The 22,406-nt window shown below is 43.2% G+C and overlaps 1 protein-coding gene across 5 annotated transcripts in view; it reads left to right on the top strand.

The window, feature by feature from the left end:
- Nucleotides 1-22,406, top strand: part of CDH10 (cadherin 10) — a 348,546-nt gene that overhangs the window by 304,955 nt on the left and 21,185 nt on the right. For 2 of the 5 annotated variants that reach the window (XM_081951532.1, XM_081951531.1), the window contains exons 4-5: nt 3,690-3,809; nt 13,455-13,622. The exons of 2 other annotated variants lie outside the window; for them this stretch is intronic. In XM_081951532.1, the coding sequence (XP_081807658.1) occupies nt 3,690-3,809; nt 13,455-13,622 (288 nt within the window). Of the gene's footprint in view, nt 1-1,007; nt 1,086-3,689; nt 3,810-13,454; nt 13,623-22,406 lie in introns of those variants that run through there. One more of the 5 variants, XM_081951533.1, reaches the window with a different exon arrangement.

Genomic DNA, 22,406 nt, shown 5'->3' with positions numbered 1-22,406 from the left:
CATAGATTCTAACTTCAAATGACTCAAGTAAGGAAAACCTGTGTACTTTAGCCCTTAGTGGGACTTAGATATATGTATCTAGAATAGTGGAAGATGTTTTCTTACATTCAAGGGCCATAAAAGTTTGAAGAGAGATAATATAAATAACTCTCACTAAGGGTTTTCTAAATTTCAAGAAAGAAGGAAAGGGAAACCTATATAAACTTGCTTTTCTTAGAGTAATATTACTTCAATCACTCAATCAATCAATTAGAATAGAGCTGGAAGGGACCTTAAAGTTCTTCTAGTCCAACCTCTTGCTCAAGCAGGAGGCCCTATATCATTTCAGACAGATGGTTGTCCATTCTTTTCTTAAAAACTTCAGTGATGAAGCACCTACAACTTCTGAAGAAAAGCTGTGTTCCACTAGTTAATTGTTCTTCCTAACAGTGGAAACAATTAACCAGTGAAACTTAACATTCTATACAGCATTATATGGAAGAATGATAGTTTCTTAAAAGATGGTTCCTTGATGAGTTTAGATAAAGTTGCTCAGCTGCAAAAAAATAATAATAATAGTATTATGCAGTTTGGAAATTCCTTCTGAAATTCTTGAATGCTTTGCATAGGGGCTGAGAGCTCTACAATGCAATGCACATGAGCATTCCACTGACAAGGATTAAAGCATGGCTGGCAGGCAAAAATGAAATAATTCTCTAGAAAGGTAAGTATAATATGCAGAAATATAACAAGCAGGGTACTGCTGGAAGGCTGAGTCAGGAGTTTCACTTAAATTTAACTCAGAGGTCTTTGAAGGCTGTGCAGTTTCTAAAATGGCTAAAGATAGAGATGAAATAGAAAGGAAAGCTTTTAATGTATTCAAATTGATCAGCATGGATTAGTCTTCCAAGTGATTAGCATGGGGAAATGGAAGGCAAGAAAGCTACAGGGGAGAATTCACTGTGCCTTTAAAACTGACCAAATTATTCCTTACAATTTTATTAAAGGGTTGAAACCCATCTCCTGCTTTAATTATCAGACATTTATCACTGATGGATTAAATTGGGCCTTCCTGGTGTGCCTATATCAAATATGTGGGTGGAAAGGTGAAGATTTTCCAGGACTTTTTTTTCTATTGTTGCTAAATTGCCAGAATTTAACGTGCAGTCAGGTGAGGCAAGTGAGGCACAGCCTCACCACTCTCATCATGAAAAAAAAGTAAAAGGAAAAAGCTGAGCTAGTTGCTGCCTCACCGTGGATGACTCTGCTTAACCTCACTGGTGCTCTCCCTCCCCAAGTGTAGTGACTTCCTCCCCAGGCCCCCATTCATTTCTCTCTCTCACACACACAGCTGGATAAAACTATATAAAAATCTAGCCCAGCTTCACTGATTACAAGTTTGAAAAGGCAACGTGGCTCCACCTGCAATCAAACTACACTTGGGGAGGGAGAGCACAAGTGAGCACTGAGGAGACCACAGGAGGAGGCAGGAAGCCAGGCAAAGACCCATGCTGTAGTACACACACTTCCCCCCAGCCTCTTTCTTTTGGAAGGCTCGGCTCGGCTCCCCTCCGGCTTCTTTGCCTCTCCTCTCACCCCAGCCTGCCAGGAGGAGGTGGTGGGTGGGCTTTATTGTGTTCCAGGCATTTCCCACCCAGACAGCAGGCTGCATTTGCAATGTTGGAGGTGTTTGGGAAAGGCAGCAGGGGAATGGGGGGGAGATGGCAGAGGAGCTGCTTTCAAGCCACTGGAAAAGATATCCAATCCAACTTTTGTGGGTGGGGGGGTTTGTTTGAGAGTGAGTGAGAGAGGAAAGGGGTAGGAGAGATAGTCCAATCCAACTTCTCTCTGTGTGTGTGTGTGTGTGTGTGTGTGTGTTTGAGAGAGGGGGAGGAAGGGAGAGAGGGAGGAAGGAGGGGAAGGAGAAGAAAAAGAAAAAGAAAGAAGGAGCGAAGGAGAAAAACAAATGCTGTCGCTTTAAATTGGAACTGAGAATGCCTGGCTGTGGAATTCTGGGAGTTGAAGTCCACAAGTCTAAAAATATTTGAAACCCAGCACTGTGTCAGTGCCTCACCAGTCATAAACCTCACCGCACGTCACTGTAAGAAATGAATAGGCAAGGTTGGCACAAGATTTAATGATGGCAACCAGCATTTAAAGATGCATGCCAGCATAGGAAAGAAAGAGATACAAGGGTTCCCCATTCTTGTTTAATTTCCTTCCAGGATTGCTACCAAGTTTCTTCTATACATTTAAACTCATGTGACTTATTTGCAAGATAATCCAGGAGAAAAAAACTCCTAACCAGCCATATGTATGCCTAAAACCCCTTCAATTCACTACCATTGCACTGCTTGTGTGAGATACCTCATTGAACAACATTTCTGAAGACATTTTCTCCACTATTATTCCTTATCTTTTAAAACAGAGATGGTAGGTAGAGTGAAATGTAGAATTAGAAGCTTGCAAGCTTTTAAGGCCTTTCCTCACTAGTGATTTATGGCATGTTGATATCATCTCCCAGTCATTTTTGAAATGATACACCCTCTGTTCTCGTTTTTGTTATTTGGTAATTGCAGAAAATGATAGAATAGAAATCCTTTCAAAAGTGCATAACAAGTTCAGAGGCAGGGTCTGCCAACATCTCTTCAAGGAATATAAATACTCCATGTGTACTTTGACATTACATTCCCTGGATTTGTCTTAAAGGCTTTAGATAAGTATGAGTCTGTGCTTTTATCACCCAAGTATCTATACATCAATAGCAATAGCACTTAAACTTATATATTGCTTCACAGTGCTTTACAGCCCTCTCTAAGCGGTTTACAGAGTTAGCATATTGCCTCCAACAATCTGGGTCCTCATTTTACCCACCTCGAAAGGATGGAAAGATGGTCAATTTTGAGCCTGGTGAGATTCGACCTGCCAAACTGCTGGCAGCTGGTGATCAGAAGAAGTAGCCTGCAGTACTGTACTCTAACCACTGTGCAACTGCAGATCAAGAACCAATAATACACATACTATTTTACATAATATATGAAGAAAACCTCCTTGCCTCAAGAAGCAACATTTATATTACTGGTGAAACATGACCAAAGTTTCTTGTCAACTAAACATTACTAAAGTCACAGAACTGCCAGAAAAGCACTAGCATTTCCTTTTTCCTTGCAACATATGTGGTATCAACATATTAAAGATGTTCTCAGAGTTTTGAGACCTAAAGGTTGGAAACAACACAGAAATGACATGCTGAAATAATGGTGATTTTTATTTTTTACAAATTGGAGAAAATATGGCCTATCATTAAAAATGGTGCCTCAGCTACTAAAATTCTAAAAAAGCACTAGTCATTTTTTTTTCCTCAAAGGACTGACCAGAGGAAAAACTAGAGGGAGGGAGGGAGAGTTTTGGTGAAATGTATGCAATTATGAACATTCTGGAATATGATTTGGGAAAGGCACTACTATGAAGAAGTAGAATAAAAAGAAAAAAAAACCTGCAGCTTTTAGTAAGCAGCATGAATCTCATGAATATCTGATGCTGAGGTGTTTGCATTCTTACTGCAGGAAAGATAATATAATTATCTGTAGGCCTCTCTGGTCAAAATATAATGTTGATACATGTTTTCATGATAGAGCAACAGTAAAAAAAGGGGGGGGGGGCATTGGTTTTGACATGACACCTAATTAATTTCCATTTGACTTTTCCAGGTACTTCTGTTGTTCAAGTCACAGCCCTTGATGCCGATGACCCTTCATATGGAAATAGTGCCAGAATTATCTACAGCATACTCCAGGGCCAGCCATATTTCTCTGTGGAGCCAGAAACAGGTGTTGTTGTAGTTATTGATCTTAATTAAGGATTTCTGCCCTGTCAGAAAATGGTACTCCCGTTATTTTTCAGCCACGTGTCACATTCAAAATAGCTTAAATTCTCTTAAAGTATATGAGAAAATGTGTCCTAATTACTGTAACAAAATTCAAATGTGGGTACTAATTGGATAGCAATTAAATTTTGATCTGGATTTACCTAAGATATTGTTGTTCCCTAATCTGAAACTAGGGGGAAAGGGCTAAACAAAGAATTCATACCATAAACGATGGATTAGTGATGACTACTTCAAGGATTCCAGGAAGTTACGTTTTGAATATAAAGGAAAATACTTGTAGCTCAGGGTTGAAAGGAGGGGTCCTTGGTGCTCTCTGAGCTTGGTTATTTTCTTGCAGATGTTTTATTACCCAAGCTAGGTAATATCATCATTTGCTCTCTGTTTATATTCTAGCAGTTTGCCCTGTCAGTGTTGGTGGAGGTGGTCATAGAGGTTCTTTGGTTGGGCTGCTTACTCTTAGCTTGCTTGGTAGTTTCACCCCCACCAACACAGACAGGCAAGCTACTAGAATATAAACTGAAAGCAAACCCCACTCCTTCCTAACATTGATGGTGTTAGCTAGTTTGGGTAATGAAACATCTGCAAGAAAACAAACATGTTTAGAAAGCACCAAAGACTCTACATTTTGAATAGAATTTATCTGAATCTGGTGCTTGGTACTATATACGATTTACATAGTGTCAAAATCACGAGTCAGACTCGCCGCGTCACATGATATTTCATGGCGGTTTTCCCATTCACGGAGGTGGGGTGGTTGTGGCCTGCACGTGATGCATCTGGCGCATGGGCTGCCAGTTTGACACTCCTGATAAAAATGATACAGTCTAACTTCAATAGATCCAGGGGCAAAGCAGCATAATCGATGCTTAAAATATGTTCTATCACAGAGGTGTCAAACTCAAGGCCCAAGGGCCAGATCCGACTCATGGGGTGCTTTGATCTGACCTGCGGGGCTGCCCTGGAAACAGTGAAGGACCGACCCACAGTGCCTCTGCCAGCAAAAATGGAGATTGTGAGGGTTGCGGGTGGTCCTCCCTAGCTCGGTTTTTGCTGGCAGAGGGTTGCAGAGGATGTTGCAAGTGAAAAGGGAGCTCAGGAGCTGTTTTCGCTGGCAGAGCACTCAGGCCACCAGAGGCGCCCCCCAACATGAGTGATGTCATGCTGGCCACGCCCAGTCTGACCACACCCACCCCAGATCCTGAGGTCAAACACAACCCTGATGTGATCCTTAATGAAATTGAGTTTGACACCCCTGTTCTATCAGAAAGAAAACCCAAAATTCAATTCTATAGAAAATCTCAAAATGTGTTGAAACTTAATAACAGTGATATAAATATACAGGATGCATGGAATAAGGACTGTGAGTATCCAGTTTCAGAAAATCAGTGGAATTTAGTTTGAAAAATAGTTAAACACTTTTGTAGTACCTGTGTTAAAGAAAGATGTCCAAAATACCTTTTGAACTATTGCATCACTGGTTTGTTATCAGTGGTATGCAAATTTTAAGCTATGCATCTCTTAAAGAAGTTAGGAACGTGGCCAACAGACTCTAAAATCTTGGCAGGCTGAATTCAGAGCAAGTTATTCTATATTGGATCACTGTCTGATCTTATACCATTTCATAGGTGTTCTGTAGGGAGAACGAGGCAGACAGGGACTGAGGCAAGGCAGGTTGAAGCTATCACAACCTTTATTAACAGCAGTGACATGCAGTGAGGTTTATGGCTGGTGAGGCTGGTGACGTCATCAGGAAGGCGGGGAATTCTTAGCAAGGCGCCGGCCACGACTCGGTTTCCAGGGTCCTTTCGTGAGCGAGCTGGCAGGGAAACGGTAGCCGACGGTCCGAAAAGTCCGTCCTTTCGCGAGCAACTTCCCGTCAACCTGCCATTGCTCAGTGCAAGGAAGGGAGCCGCTCACGCATGCACATTCGCCCTGGAACCATGAGCTCCGGTGTCAGAACCCGACAGAAGGCGGGGAATGGGACCACGTGTGCAGGAGGGAGGCTGAGGCTAGAGGAGCCTGCTGCACCTCCCTCTGTCCTGCACACGTGGTCCCATTCCCCGCCTTCCTGAGTCAATATGAAGGGGACCACAGCTCGCGCAATCACATTCCCCGAGGCTCCTCAGCACCTTTTCCCTTTTTTTTTTCATGATGAGAGCGGTGAGGCTCTGCCTCCCCTGCCTCCCCTGACCGTACATCCCTGATTAACAGTGACAAACAGCTCATAAATTCGGCAAATCTCGGACCGGCAAACAGCAAGCAAAAAACAGCTGACAGCTCTTTTATAGTCGAGCTGTCAGGCAATTGACTAATCAGGTAGCTGGATTCTCCCGCCGGCAGGCTGCTGCGTCTTAGCCAATCAGGAGGCAGCAAGGTAAGTCTATGGCAGGGCAGTTCAATACACAACAATAGGGGAATATTCCTGAGGACTAAAACATAATCTTTGTTTGACTTAAAAGCAGTTTGACACTCAATTTGTAGAGTATTTTATGGGGAAAGATAACGGAACCCTGAACTGTCAGAAGGCAGGTTTTTTTTCCTGTGCACCGCTTGGAGAGTCCAAGCAATGGGTTAATTCAGTCTGGTTGCCCTTGGATACTGAGGAACTTTTTTTCTACCTTTAACCACACCTCCTCGTGTGATTATTGCCAGAATTAATTCCTCAGTTGCCCAGATCGGATGCATATTAGAGTTCAGGCTATTAATCTTTGGCTTGGACTCTCCCAGATCTATCTTTTGGAAAACCTTTTCCTCTTTAAAACGAATTTTTCTCCTTGCCTTTTGTTCCTCTGCAATCAACATCAAGCTAACTCGAAGGCCAGGAGGTAAGCGTGTGTGGGGGAGGTTTTTCTCCACAGCCTCGCACTCGTGCAGGCTTGGAAACTTGCCGCTTGCTCCTAGAGCGCGGCAGCAGCGGCGAGGGGGTTTTTTTCTTTTGTTTTTGGCTCGGTTCCCTCCCCGGTTGTTATTTTCCGGCCTAGTTTTTTCGTTTTTTGACTTCCCTGCATTCTTTTCCACCCCTCAGCCGCCGCGGAGCAACAAGCGGCCCGGATTGATCCTGGCTGCCGCTTTCCTCTCCGCCCAGCTCCTCGCTGTTGCGGCGGCCATTTTTAGGCGCGAAAAGTTCGCGCCTTTAATTTCAGGCCTCTGCCACTCAGCCACGCTCAGGCAGGAGGCCGCCTGGTGGCCACAGGGCCTCGCCGGGCCCGCCCAGCGGACCCTCGGCCACCACTCACTGGACATCAGCGGCGCTGGTAATTTGGCCACCACGTGTCCTTTGCACCGGCACAGGGAAGAATTTTTTCTTTATCCTTAAGATCTGGCCAGGCCTTCCCCTTTTTAAAGCCTCTAGTCTCCTGGCCTACTGACTTCCCTGTCTCTCCTGCAGGGGTTACTGCAGCCTGAGCTGCGGGCCCACCTCATAGCTCAACCTCCTGGGTGTCCTTCTCTCATCTGGCTACTAGTGTTAGGCTGAAATGGATTTATTAATTTTTCCTATGCCTGTATTATTAATCATGATTGTCTTTTTTATGCTTTTCAGTGTAGCCAGTCGAAATCCGCTGCAGCCTACCCGCTTGCCTGTGTTTTCTGCATCATCCTTGTGCGGTCATTGGCATGGAGCTGCCCCCTCCATCAGGTTCCCTTGAGGCTAGATCCAGCCCCTCTCAGGCCCCTAGCAAGGATCCCCCTTCCAGTAGGGGTGGGAGTGTGGGCAAGGGCGCCTCAGGGGCCACTAATAAGCACCCTGTCAAGGCCCCGTCTGCAGCCGAAACCAAGGACGCTGAGAGGTGCCAGCGGGCCCTTGATAAACAATTTGAGAAGACCCGGCGCCAGGCTGGGACAGGGTCCCCCCCAGAGGTGGCCCCCATTCCCCCATCCATAGGTGATATCTTGGCATTGATGAATGAGGAGGTAGAGTCTCAGGATCTGTCCCCGGACAGATCACTGGTGGAACCAGTTTCTCCTGCCCCGTCCTGGTCATATGAACAGGACCCAGTCCCAGAGGGTCACACTAGGGCTCCCCCGGCTGGGGGCTCCCACTACCATCTCCAGGACCCCAGGGACCCGGAATCAGACTCTGATCAGGAGCCCGAGCTGTCACCGCGCATGCAGGCCTTGGTCGATCGTGCTATCGCCAGAGGCATTGCTGAGGGCCTCCAAAAACGCTCCCCTCCCCCTTCGGGGTCAGGGGCCACTCCCCAGGGCCCGACGGCTCCTCCTCCAGCCAAACGTGCCCGCCATCCATCCCTTGAGTCATCCGTGGTCAGCGAAACCTCCGCCATCGAGGACGCTGACCAGGACGGCCAGGAGCTATCTGAAGACGAGGGCCTCCCCCCGGACGCCCCCTCTTTTTCCGGACTTTTCAAACCTACTCTCTTTAAGTCCATTCTCCATAAGGCCAAACTAGCTACCAGGGTAGGGATTAAACCTAAGCCGGCCCAACCTTCGGCCGATGCTGCTCCCGAAAACCCCAATGCAGCCATGTTCGACGTCCCGGCCCCCCAACAAGAGCTGGTACCGGTTCCAGGCTTATTCCTGGACGTAATCCAACGCCAGTGGGCCCAACCAGCCACCTTGTCTTCCCCCAGCGGGGCAGACAAGAATCTTTACTTTATGGACCCCACCTTGGAAGACCTTTTGGTTCTCCCAGCCGTGGACCCACCTATCACTGCCCTCACCTCCAACTCCTCCCTTCCAGCAGATCTGCTGGATGGGCTCAAGGCGGAGGATAAGAAGGCAGAGAGGGTATGTCATAAGGCCCACCTGGCAGCTGCCTGGGCCATCAAAGCCTGCTCTTCCGCCTCCTTTTTTAACAGGGCCTCCGTTATATGGCTAAGGGAACTGTTGGCCAAACTCCCGGCAGGAGACTTGCGCCTCCGCCAGGATATTTCAAAAATAATTGCGGCCTCCCAATATGCGGTGGACGCATCCCTTAACGCCTCTAAATTTGCCTCTAGAGCCTTGGCGGCCAACGTCACCTCACGCCGCCTGCTCTGGCTCCGACACTGGCAGGCGGACCAGAAGCATAAATGGAAGCTGGCCTCAGCCCCCTTTAAGGGCGCCAAATTATTTGGGGAGGCGCTTGAGCCTCTCCTCATTGAATCCAAAGATAAAAGAAAGATTTTACCTTCCACCACTAAGAAGCAGGACCGTAAATCCGCTCCATACCCCAGGAGGCAGCCCTTTCGTGCCTCTGAACCCTCTACCTCTTCTTCCTTCACCCCGTCCTACCGACTGGCTGGTCAGTCAGGGGAGAGGTTCCAGGACAGATCCACCTTTAGGGACAGAGGTAGACAACAATTCGGCTTCCGTAAATCCAACCGCGGAGGTTCCTCTAACATTCCCTTCCGCAAATCTAAGTGACTGCCCGGGCCTGTCACCCATAGGGGGGGCGCCTCCAGCTATTCGCCCACCACTGGGCCCAGACCACGGAGGACGCCTGGGTCCTCCAGATTGTAAGGGAGGGCCTATCCCTAGAATTCCTATCCCCCCTCCCCGGAACTTCATCCGGTGCCCCACTCCTTCCTGCCCTCTGAAGAGGGAGCTTATGAACCAGGAGATACTTCATCTCCTGGAGATAGATGCGATAGAGCAGGTTCCCCCCGGCCAGGAGGGGAGGGGGTTCTACTCCATCCTCTTCCTGGTACCAAAGAACTCGGGGGGCTGGAGGGCCATCTTGGACCTAAAGAACCTCAACAGGCACATCGCCTACCGGAGGTTCAAGATGCAGTCCCTCCAGTCCATCCTGTCGGGGATCCGTCAGGGAGACCTCCTTACCTCTATCGACCTCAAGGAGGCTTACCTACACATCCCCATCCGTCCCCAGCACAGGAGGTTCCTGCGCTTCTTTTATGCCGGCCGGCATTTTCAATACCGGGCCCTCCCCTTCGGCCTGTCGTCGGCCCCCAGGACCTTCACCAAGGTCCTGGCGGTTGTAGCAGCCCAACTGAGGCGCAGACCCATAAGGCTCCAGTGCTACCTGGACGACATCCTGATCCAGTCGTCGTCCAGGCAGCAGGCCTTGCGGGACCTCCGCATCACAATGAGAACTCTGAGGAGCCATGGCTTCTCCCTAAATCTGAAGAAAAGCCATCTGGTTCCCACCTCCAGACTTATCCACCTGGGGGCGGTCATAGACACTTCCCTGTGCAGGGTCTTCCTATCCCAGGACAGGCTAGACAGCTTAGTGGCCATGACCCGCAAGGTGATGCTCGCGAGACAGGTACCGATCGTCCTCCTGTCACAGCTGTTGGGAAAAATGATCTCTTCCATCTCGATCGTCCCATGGGCTCGCCTTCACTCCAGAGCTCTCCAATGGCTCCTCCTTCCTCACCAGAGGCCCTCAAGGAGCAACTCGAATCGACTGGTGAGCGTTCCCCCAGCAGTGAAGAGATTGCTCCGATGGTGGACGTCCCCTGCACTCCTCAAGGGCCACCTGTTCAAGGAGCCCAACCGGTTAGTGGTCACCACAGACGCAAGCCTCGCTGGCTGGGGGGCACACATGGGTCATCTAGTGGTGCAAGGCAAATGGTCACTCGCAGAGAGCTCCTGCAGCATCAATCTTCTGGAACTGCATGCGGCCCGCCTGGCACTCCAACATTTTCACCAGGACATTCACCATCAACATGTCTTATTGATGACAGACAATGTGGCCACCAAGGCCCACATAAACCGCCAGGGGGGCACCAGATCCAAGACATTGATGAAGGAAGCGGAATCCCTGGGGCGCTGGGCGGAGAGGCATCTGGCATCTCTTCGTTCCGACCATATTTCGGGAGTCGACAACACCCAGGCGGACTGGCTGAGCAGGACCACCATAGACCCGGCAGAGTGGAAACTGGATCCGGCTCTGTTTCGCCAGCTGTCCCGCAGGTTCGGCACTCCCACGGTTGACCTATTCGCATCCAGGGAAAATGCTCAACTTCACCGCTATTTCTCCCGCTTCCAGTCCTCGGGGGCGGAAGGGACGGATGCCCTTCGCTCCCCTTGGCCCCGGGGCCTACTTTATGCTTTTCCTCCTCTGCCCCTGATTCCGCAAGTCATCCACAAGATCATCGCGGAGGAGGCGGAGGTACTCCTCGTGGCCCCGCACTGGCCCCGTCGATCGTGGTTCGCCGACCTGGTCAGCCTCTCCCTGTCGCCTCCGTGGAAGATTCCTCCAGACCAAGTCTCCCTCAGCCAGGGGGCCGTAACTCATCCAGAGCCCCAATGGCTCCAATTGGCCGTCTGGCACTTGAGGGGGACCAGCTGAAGCATGAGGGCTTCTCAGAGGAGGTAGTCCACACCATTCAGGCAGCTAGGCGACCGTCAACCACTCGAATCTACGATGCCTCGTGGGCTTCCTTCACCAAATGGTGCGACGCCTTACGTTTAGACCCTGTGACGGCTCCGGTCTCCCACGTCCTGGACTTTCTACAAGGGGGTCTTGCCAAGGGCCTCGCTCCAAATACCCTTCGACGACAGGTGGCGGCCCTCTCCACCGTTTGGGCCGGTGACCCGGTCTTGCCTCTTAGCAAGGTTCCCAGGGTCCGTTCCTTTCTCAAAGGGGCTTGTAACTTGCGACCTCCCACGGTCCATCGTTACCCCACCTGGCAGCTGTCCGTGGTTCTGCAGGCGCTCACCGCTCCACCCTTTGAGCCCCTCAGCACTACGTCACTACGTCATCTCACACACAAGACGGCATTCCTCATCGCCGTGACGTCAGCTCGTCGTATATCAGAACTGGCAGCACTGTCGGTTCACCAGGACCTATGTACCGTCCACCCAGACAGGGTGGTGTTGAGACTAGACCCTACCTTTATTCCAAAGGTTAATACTTGGTTCCATAGAACGTAAGAAATTGTAATTCCTGATTTCTGTCCGCGACCGTCACATCCCAGGGAACGACAGTGGCACATGTTGGATGTGAGAAGGGCGCTGAAAACATACATCGCCCGCACCTCCGAATTCCGGAAGTCGGAGTCCTTGTTCGTGTCATTTCATCCAGGTTCCCTGGGCAAGAAAGTCTCTTCTTCCACTGTTGGCAGGTGGCTGCGCACCTGCATCGCCTTGGCCTACGAAAGCCAGTCCAGGTCGGTGCCACAGGGCATCACTGCGCACTCCACCGCAGCGCGGCCACCACGGCGGCCTGGGCCACCCAGGCATCAATCCTAGACATTTGTAAGGCGGCTACGTGGTCCTCCCCATCGCTCTTCATCCGTCATTACAAGCTGGACATCTACGCCTCGGCTGAGGCGTCCTTTGGCAGGAGGGTGCTTCAAGGGGTTGTGTCTTCGACCGAATCCCAGGACTCTGCTTCTGCCCACCCAACCGGACAATAACTTGGGTATGTCCCATTGCTTGGACTCTCCAAGCGGTGCACAGGAAAATGACCATTGGCTTACCTGAAGGGTCCTTTTCTGTGCACCGTGGGAGAGTCCAACCCACCCTGGTCTTCGGCCTGGGGATTCGCTCCTCTTCTCAACTACAGACATCTTGGACGCCTTCGCTCCATCCTCTCGACAGACTGACTTTTCGGCATTAATTCTGGCAATAATCACACGAGGAGGTGTGGTTAAAGGGAGAAAAAAAGTTCCTCAGTATCCAAGGGCAACCAGACTGAATTAACCCATTGCTTGGACTCTCCCGCGGTGCACAGAAAAGGACCCTTCAGGTAAGCCAATGGTCATTCTCATAATGCAATTATACTCTTAAGTCATTTTTTGCAGATTAGATATAGTCCCAATAGTGCTTAACTAATTCAATCCCCTCACACAACATGGAGGGAGAAAAGGTATGTTTTGGCACCAGCAGTGTTCAAATTTTATATGAATGGCTTAGCAGCCTCTTTGGAATCAGAATTTCTAAACTGGCTGAAATATGTGAGCCATGACCATGTATATATTAATGGAGCCAATGTGAAAAAGCATTGTTGTTAAAAGTCCAAATGTAATACTGAGTTATATTTCAAAAATATGGAATGTGATTCTGGCAGACAATTCTGATCTTTTCGAGCCACGGGTTTGTCTAAGATGGACTGAAAACAATACTACAGATGTAAAAGAATGGAATCAAAAAATTTGTTCTTGGTCGCCTGTTAAAAATCTTCATCATGTAAAAATGAGAACAGTCAAAGACAAAGATTAAAAATAGTAACTAAAAAAAGAATGTGAAAAGAGAACTTATGTACATCGTGCAAAATGAAGTGACAGTGGCATTTCATATAGTGGATTAATTATATTTTCCCTTCTTTCTCAAAGTTCCCTGCATTTACTAAAATAAACACATGAGGGAGTATGTTATGAAAAATATTGCCTTCCTTTTTCCTTTATTTTTTACTAATTTACTACTTTAGAGAGGTGATTGTTGTTCTTAATATGCAGAGCATTCAAAAATATTCCCTCAGTGTCTGAACTGGCAGACTCAGAATTACTGTTTAATGCATAAACTGCTACTTAATATATAACAGCCACTATCACCTACTTTTAATTTCTGTGTTCAATGTATTCATTAAACTCTGCTTGGCATTTTAAAAAAATCTTTTCTAAATAATAGACATATTGTTCCACAGAGAGTGATGGCAAAATTGTGTTTGTTTCTTTTTCAGGCATTATTAGAACAGCTCTGCCAAATATGAACAGAGAAAACAGAGAGCAATATCAGGTTGTTATCCAGGCAAAGGATATGGGGGGCCAGATGGGCGGATTATCAGGAACCACGATAGTGAACATTACCCTGACTGATGTCAATGACAATCCACCTCGATTCCCACAGAGTAAGCTTCCTTTAATTGTCCTTCTGTGCTACCAAAATATCAGAATGAAAGAATTAAACAACTACCATCTGGTTTAATGTAAGAAAAAAAAATAGTTTATGGAGCGCATGCAAAATAGGCTTTATCCATAGATTTATTCACTGTTATTAAAAAAATAAAATGAGACGTTACAGGGACAACTTTGTTAGAGAAAAATACTGTTGCAAAGAACAATTGCTTAATATTGGATAATTCTTAGCATAATGGTACAGAATGATACTCTTTCGCCCTCCCTCCTCCACAAAAGGAATGGAAGAAATAACATTAGTATGAAAGGGTTGGAAGTGACCTTGGAAATTATTTAGTTCAACTAACTATACAATACAGGAATCTACTGCTTCAGCATCTCTACCAGATGGCCATCCAGTTTGTACTTCTTACAAAGAAGGGTCTGCCACATCCCAAGCAGTCTTCTCTATTGTTAATCAACTCCTACTGTTATTTTTTTCCCCTAATGTTCAACTAGATTTGTAATTAAACCCATTGTTCTTTGTTTCCTTTTCTGGAACAATTCTGCCCCATCTTTTACATGATAACCAACCAGATAATTGAAGACATCTATTGTGTCTTCTTACTGTTTTCTCTTGTCAAGGTTAAACATATCCAAAACGTTCAGATATTTCATATAAACTTGTGCTTTTCCCTCCCCTTTATCAGTACTTTATATTATTAATTGATAATATATTAATTGTTTAATTAATTGTTCTCTTCTGAACATACTCTATTTTGCTAGTTCCTTTCCTAAACTACTCTGAAATTAATGTTCTAGGTCAGGGCTGTCAAACTCGTGGGCCATGGGCCAGATGGATCATGCGCTAGCTACACCCATGCCTGGTTTAGCGAAGGGGGAAAAGTCCCAATACGTCACGTGGCACCACCGTGATGATGCAAGTTTGACATCCCTGGTCTAGATACAGTCTGACCAAAGCAGAATATAGAAGAATGATTTCTTCTGAGGTTGACTCTATAATTAAAGTTTCAAGAGCATTTCTTTGTTTGTTGATGTCTGGAAGTTAATATAATAATTTGAGCAACATAAACCAAAATATGAACAGCTTTTGTAGCAAAACAAGGGTTTTTGAAAGATGACTACAATTCAGAGTTACAGATTGAAACAGGATGTTCCCATTCATCAAACTGAAGTGATTTTAAAAAAATCTTCAAAAAGTCATAAACACAAGGCCAAATGTACATAGTTAATACATTTTAGGCTAGTAGAGAACTTGTAATGCATTTCAATTTTCCAAAACAAAATTACTGAAAAAGTTTTGGAAAAGGCTAATCCTCCTCTACTCTTGTCTATTTCTTTCTCCTTACTCAGTTTGTAATATCAAGCAGCAGGAGGAAGGATTCAATAAGGTATTTGGAGATCCATTTCCAATATTTCTCAAAAGTAATTTTTGAATAACTAACAACAGCTTCTTTACCAAAGGAGACTTTTTGTAGCTGCTAATGCATTGCTGCATTACACTTTAAAAACGAATCAAGATAGAAGGGCATGTTTTAACAATGTCTTTTTTAAACAAAAAAACCCATAGACTTGGAAAATGGCATTTGGACCATCAGGTCCAATCTACCTTTAAGTTATTAATTCAGTTATCCCAGATGTATTCCATAGGTCTCTCGGGAAAGAGGGTGAAACAATCAATCTTCTATCATATTTTATTTACAACACACATGATAAGGCTACAACTTCATGAATGTGTCACAATTATGATGTTTTTGATCCCCTTCCACTCATGGATGCCCCCTGCCAGATGGATAGCAGTCTAGCCTCCACTTGAATATTTCCAGTTCTATCATGGATAGTACTGTCAATTATTTTTAGTTACAATAAATTAAAAATTATTGCAGTACTTAGACTTGATTTACATTTATTTATTTATTTTTATTTTAGCTGAAGCTTATGACTTTGAGTCATGAGAATTGGGCAGTCATTCTCAAGACCCTCTGGTGATGCTTTTCCTCTGTAGTGATGATCTGAGCAATGTACTGCTCTGTTGTCCTTCTCTTTGTTTGCTCCTAGTAGGTATGGCTGGAAAAGCCCTTTGCATAGCTTCCTTGCCATTCACTGACTAATTCGTTTGACCGATAATAAAGGGGGGGGGGTTAATTTCTTGTATAGTCTCAGAAAACTGGTCAGTTCTGTATTTTGTGATCTCACGATACTGCTGGAAGTTAGAACTGCACACATATATCTTCTATTTGTTTGAATTCCCTTCTTTACCTTTACTACAAAGTATATCTATATATGGGTCTTCAGTCTGAATAAGACCGGGTCTGGTTAGTCCAGGGAACAATTAGCCTGTAAACTAGACTGGGAAATGGAAAAATATTATTGAAAAGGGCAATGGCGAATCACTCCTCTAATATTGCAACATAAACTTGTGTAAAATCAGGCTTGATTTGAGGGAATATTTACTTTTGTCTTGTAGTTATATATGAACTTGGTAAGATAAACTATCTTTTTGCTATAAGGCATTTTTCTAAAATTAAATATTCTTCCTCCCCAGTTCCCCTGACACTCTCTTTATTAATGAGGCTTATATCATGTTAAAAGAAAGTGAACGAATGAGCTTGTGAAAGGAGTTGATTCATGTAAGTGCTAAAGGCCTTATCGATTCCTTCTTAAAAGAGAATCAATAATATTCATGTCAAATGTAAAACTGTACACTTAACAGATCTCATCTCTTGTCTGATTTGCTGATTTGATTATGGATCAGGAGGACTTCTGAAATTGGAAGACCTTACACAGTTTATTATCAGATTAGGGTTGTACTAGTATTAATGACAAAGAACTAATCACAACTTTGTGAAGCCTTGTGAAAACATTAGATCAATGATAAGTGTTCTGATTCAAAAACAAGTGAAGTATTATTATTTTTTGCTGGAGACATTTCCAGCACAAAAAATTAAAATGTAATTTTTTTACAAACCCTTTCTCCGTTTCTTTTCTTTTTAACCTCACAACAACCCCATGAGATGTGCCAGAAAAGCACAATTTCATGGAAAATCTATTGTGTGCTTAAGTCTCCTTAGTTATAGATAGATTTACTTAAGCGCTCTAATACCTGCATGACATTTTTTTTGGTTTACTGTAGAATTCCAGTAACCGTAATATCAATAGAGTTTAGGTTGAACATCCCCTCCCTTCTCAAGCATTTTGATATTAACTTTATAATCCTTCTGCAATTTGATACCTTCTAGAAGTGCTGGATACCAACCTTCATCATTCCTAATCAAGATAGATCTAGTAAGAGAAGGTTGTTAATTTACAGAGAATAATGGGATAGCCCCTGCATGATATAAGCATGATGTAAAAAGCCTCTGCTTTCATAGCTCCATTCTCCTTCTGCAAAGTGGAGTGGATAATATTTTAAATATTTTCCTACAGAGTCAGAAATATTCCCAGAATTGTCAGGAGTAGGATGGAGCTTCCTGAAGAGCAATTTAACTTGACTGTAACTGGAATTGGCAGCCCATCAGATGTCCCAGTGGGAGTATCATCTTCCCACCTTATAGTGCTATTTGAATGTGTAATATCCTATTACCAGCAACAGGAAGCATTATATATGAAAAAGGTTTCTTACTGGTTGCCAGCTGTGATTCTCTGCCTATTTTTGACAGCAGAGGAACTAAATTTCGGGAAGAAATAAATCCAGGATTCTTCCATCCATGGTTCCTCTCTGAGATTTGAAGAATCTGCTATTGTATTGTATTGTAAGTTCTTTCCCCATTGAAAATATTTATAGTGAGCTTTCTGTGATTTTTTCCCACAAAATCCCATTTTTTCTCATGAGGGGAAAAAAACCAACAACTATAAGTTTGTTGTCAGCAGTATTCCAGTTGCATTGTGCAAATTGTTGCACGGTAATTCATGCATTGCATGTTTTTTACGAGACATTAGGAAAATTACTGGAATGGAAATTATAATTACATATTTACCTGAATTTTAAAATTGCCCATTTTGAAAATGGATAGTAACGAATGAAGTCATATTTCTCTGAAATACAATCATTTTGAAAAGGGACCATTTAGGGAAAGGGAACATTGAGCAGGTCAACTTATTTTAGAAGACATCTGGCCTAAAGTTCTGTTGCACTTTTTCAACGATTTTCATGTCTTTATCCATAAAGTACTGAATAAAAAGCATAGGTTTTGAAATATAAGTAGTGTGAAGGTTGGGATATTGGTCTTTCAAGGCTCAGTTGCTTTCCATATCTATTCATCATATATCTCAATTCTATCAGCTAGAAAGAAGACATAAGTCTTTTCTGTTTTCTGTTGTGTGTCCTCTCCATGATAAACGTTTCTTAGAAAGTTCAGTACAGTTTTAGAAGCTGTCATTTCATTTCTGACAATCTTTTTTTAAAAAAAATCTAGCAACCTAAATTACATTTTGGTTTTGTAAGTTTGTAAGTTGTCAAAAATTATTCATGTTGTTTCCACCTGTGATTTTTATTTCAGGTGCTAAAAACTAACATAGCATAGGTTTTAGCAGAGGAGAACCATTTGAACAAATGCAAGAAATATTATCTTATATTACAGGTATATTTAGACGTAGTGGCTATAACCAGCAAATGAAATTGAAATATAGAATTTGTGTGAAATGAAAATTATGTCATTAACAATGCCATATATTCTGTAATATCAGGAATAAAACAGACTTCCTTACAGTTTTAAGCTAATTAATATTTTCTATGTCTGAAGAAATGAATCTTAGATCATGAAAATAGGGGTGTGAATCTTTAAGACAAGGTTAGGTAGCGTTTTTCAGCAAAGAAACACATAGTGTCAGAGAAATGTTTGGTAGGTGGGAGGTACATCTGGAAACCAGCCCTAGCCAATAAATGAACACCACCCACCACCCAAGCCGTTACAATACAAAACAACAATGCACACACAGCCAGCACCAATCAGCACCAATCTACCAATCATGATACAACCACACAACCAATCATTCCACTTACTGAAACAAAGCCAGCACCCCATCCCCTCCCACCGAGATTTACAGAAAGACGACAGCTCCATTCCCATTTTAAGCCTAAGCCCAAAGATGGCAGGTGGCATATATATGTTGTATTTGTACTGATAAATAAATAAAGGGAGACTAGTATAGATCTATTTCGAGCTAATTAGCTCTCATCAGCTAGCCATACCCTTACTGGGATTTGAACCTGGGCTGTATTATATCTTAGGCAGGAGTCTTAGCCACTAAGCCACAGGCTCGCCTCCTTATCAGTTGAGCCAGGGAAATAGGTATGTATTTGTGTTACAACCCCATACCTCAACTGATAAGGAGGCGAGCCTGTGGCTTAGTGGCTAAGACTCCTGCCTAAGATATAATACAGCCCAGGTTCAAATACCAGTAAGGGTATGGCTAGCTGATGAGAGGTAATTAGCTCGCAATAGATCTATACTAGTCTCCCTTTATTTATTTATCAGTACAAATACAACACAAATATAAAAAGGCAACATTAAAAAAAAAAATATGGTTTTCTGCCTGCATGGTCTTCTGTGATAAGCCGAAGGACAGAAAGAGGGAGTAGTGACCTTCCTCCCATATTTAGGCATACCAGGGGTTGTAACACACACACACACACACACACACACACACACACACACACACACACACACACACACACACACACACACACACATATATATATATATATATATATATATATATATATATATATATATATATATTCATGGCATATAAGTGATGCATGAACAGGGTCCAAAGTATTGTTTGAGATGCTAAACATTCTCTTCATGACCTGTTTCCTTGTTACCTTTTGGGAAGACAATTCAGGGTATCCAAAGCAGAATATCTAGATTCAGTCACATTTTTTTTCCATATAATATCAATCTTGTAAACTTTCAATTTTCCAATGGTATTTTTTTTTAAAAAAGAGAGATGCTGAAAAATTGCCTGAAAACAGCAGAATTGAATGTAGTGTTGATATTGACCACATTTCCTTATTCCCTTGTGTCAAATGGAGGCAAGTCAAATCTGCTTGAAATGAGTCTTTGGTTTTAAATATACCCTTACTACTACGGTTCCTGACTCTTCCAATGGGAAAAATATAATTTCAATGCAAAGAGAGTTCTTATGAGACAGAAAATAATAAAATAGATTTTTTTTCTTCCTAGACAGTCATGGGTTGGTACATAAGCCTCTTGGTTTTGGCACAGGAAATGGCACTCTGTGTCTTCATCAACATTTTTTTATAATTGTGATTGCATTCTTCTTTCTCAAAGTAGAAGCAAGGATGAGTAGTTTCCTTGGAATTTCACCAGGGGATTATGGTGGTTCCATTGACTTTGTGTGTGAGAGAGAGGTTAACATAGAATCTAGAGGAAAACTGGCTTTGGTAACTTTCAAACACTGCCAGCTTCAACTGTCACAAATTACAAATACTTTTGAAAACCAGCAGGAGCAGTTTCCTCTTCTCTATTCTGGATTTCTTTTGAAAATCACAAAATGAAGCCTATTCACTTCAAGTGAGTTGCAAAGAGCTGTGCAATTTGGCAACGCTATAGAAACTGCTAGACTTATAAAAATGATTGATTGCGATTTTATATTACTTCCAGGCTTCCAGAGCTTTTTAGCTCTTGGAGGCAAAGTGCAAATAAAGAATAATAATGGTAATTTATAACTTACCTCAAAAATCTAGGTGCCCTGCTTGTTTATGGTCTAATGAGGCACAAAAAAGGAAGAGGGAAATGAAATACAAAGAAAAGGGTGTTAGAAATTTTCTCTCGCACACATAGATCTCTCTCTGTATTTCTCTTCTGACCTAGCCTCAGTATCTTACAAATTTATTTTAAGAAGCCGAGCTATTTTTTTAAAATAACTATAACAACAAAATCCTTTGTTGTTCATGTCTTGCCTGGAAACTAAACATTAGTGGAGTACATAAATTTTCAACAAATTGGCTTCTACTGGAATAATGGTTTTCCTTTTCAAAATAAACATTTTCACCAGATTTACACTCACTTGAGGCTATTGCTCAAGAAATACAGATGGAGATGTTACTGTTCAGTTTGCCTGTGCCAGGAGAGACAGAAGCCCACACAGAGAAACTTGGCTTTTTTTTGCACAACACATGCTACACAAGAGAAACCATCAAATACCGCAAAATGAGGCATGACTCCATCAAAAATAACTCCAGTACAAATTGTGCTGCAATGAAAAAGAAATGTCCAAGAGCAATTTTTTTTATGATTCTGCAGACCCTATTAATTTCCCTGAATTCCTACAAACTCTTGCAGTGATGTTTTCAGTATCAGGGATTGGAATGCAGTTCCTTCTTCACCTCACCTTCTTACTGCAAGCATTTAAGTACTTCAAGAAACTGTGGGGATGTTGGAAAAGAGACTCACAAAATTCAGATCAAATCACCTCCTGAAAAAATTGGTGGAACTTGCAAAATGATTGAAATACTTGAATTTGATTTTAAAATTTTACTTTTAAAAAAATAGCCACTAACTTATGTATTAGCCACTAAGTCACAGGCTTAGATAAAGGAGGAGATAATACAACTGCATACAAGGGGTTGTAACACAAATACATACCTATTTCCCTGGCTCAGCTGATAAGGAGGAGAGCCTGGGGCTTAGTGGCTAATACAACTGCCTAATATGTAATGCAGCCCAGGTTCAATTCCCAGTAAGGGTATGGCTAGCTGATGAGAGCTAAATAGCTTGAAATAGATCTATACTAGTCTTCCTTTATTTATTTGTCAGCACAAATGCTATCTATCTATCTATCTATCTATCTATCTATCTATCTATCTATCTATCTATCTATCTATCTATCTATCTATCTATCTATCTATCTATATCCTCTAAATATATTGGATTGAATTGCTAATTTACTTTCTTTTTAGTATTTTAATTAGCTATTTGCAAATGATTATTAGTATTCACTTAGGTCTATACTTCAAACACTCTTGAGTGAAATTGCACTTAGCATTACTGCAAAAACCTACTTTATTTCTTCACATTTTTTTTCTTTGACCTACCAAGCAGTGTTGTATTGCGGCTGGTTAGGTACTTGATGAAAATCTAATGGTATGCAAAGATATGTTCTCCAGTTTCTTTCACCTAAAATACACTTTCTTTTATCATTGTTTTAGAATTTCTCAGGTGATTTTTTGGGGGGTTAATCTTCATATTGAAAAGTACTCAAAGATGCTGTGCTGTGTTACTTTTTATGTATGATCTTACAAATCTCCCCAATCATACTGCAACCTCTCTGTGCTTCCTGAACAAAAAAAGGTGCTCTTGGAATAAGCAGAAAACTTGTTTTCAGTTTTTAACTTTTCAAAAGAAGGATTTGGCTCTGTCTGAAAGACTCAGATTTTATGGATCAGTAGATTTTTGGTATTTTCTTTCAAGTTGCAGTAACCTCTCTTTTTTTTTTTCATCTCACTCCTATGTAGCCAAGAGAGTGTGTATTGGCTTTCTTATTTGCCAATAGATGCAAAGTAGTCACCAGCTATAGTAGCCTGCAAGAAAGCACAAACAAGGCTGTCATGAGTTTCTCATCAATTAGATAGACAAAGATTGGGAGAGACAGGATGGTGTTTCATGATCACTGAATAAGTAAGGCAGGCACTAAGAGTCTTTCAGTCAGCTCCAGAGGCCTTTCTTGGAAATTGCCTTTTCTTTTTAAGTATGTTGAACAATGCAATGATTAGTGGTGGGGAAATGGATCTACAGAATAATGTTTCATCA

This window comes from Natrix helvetica (genome assembly GCF_964273705.1).
Source record: "Natrix helvetica genome assembly, chromosome: 4".
Lineage (NCBI taxonomy): Eukaryota > Metazoa > Chordata > Lepidosauria > Squamata > Natricidae > Natrix > Natrix helvetica.
The sequence above is the reverse complement of the archived record's forward strand: the minus strand, read 5'-3'. Positions and strand labels throughout refer to the sequence as shown.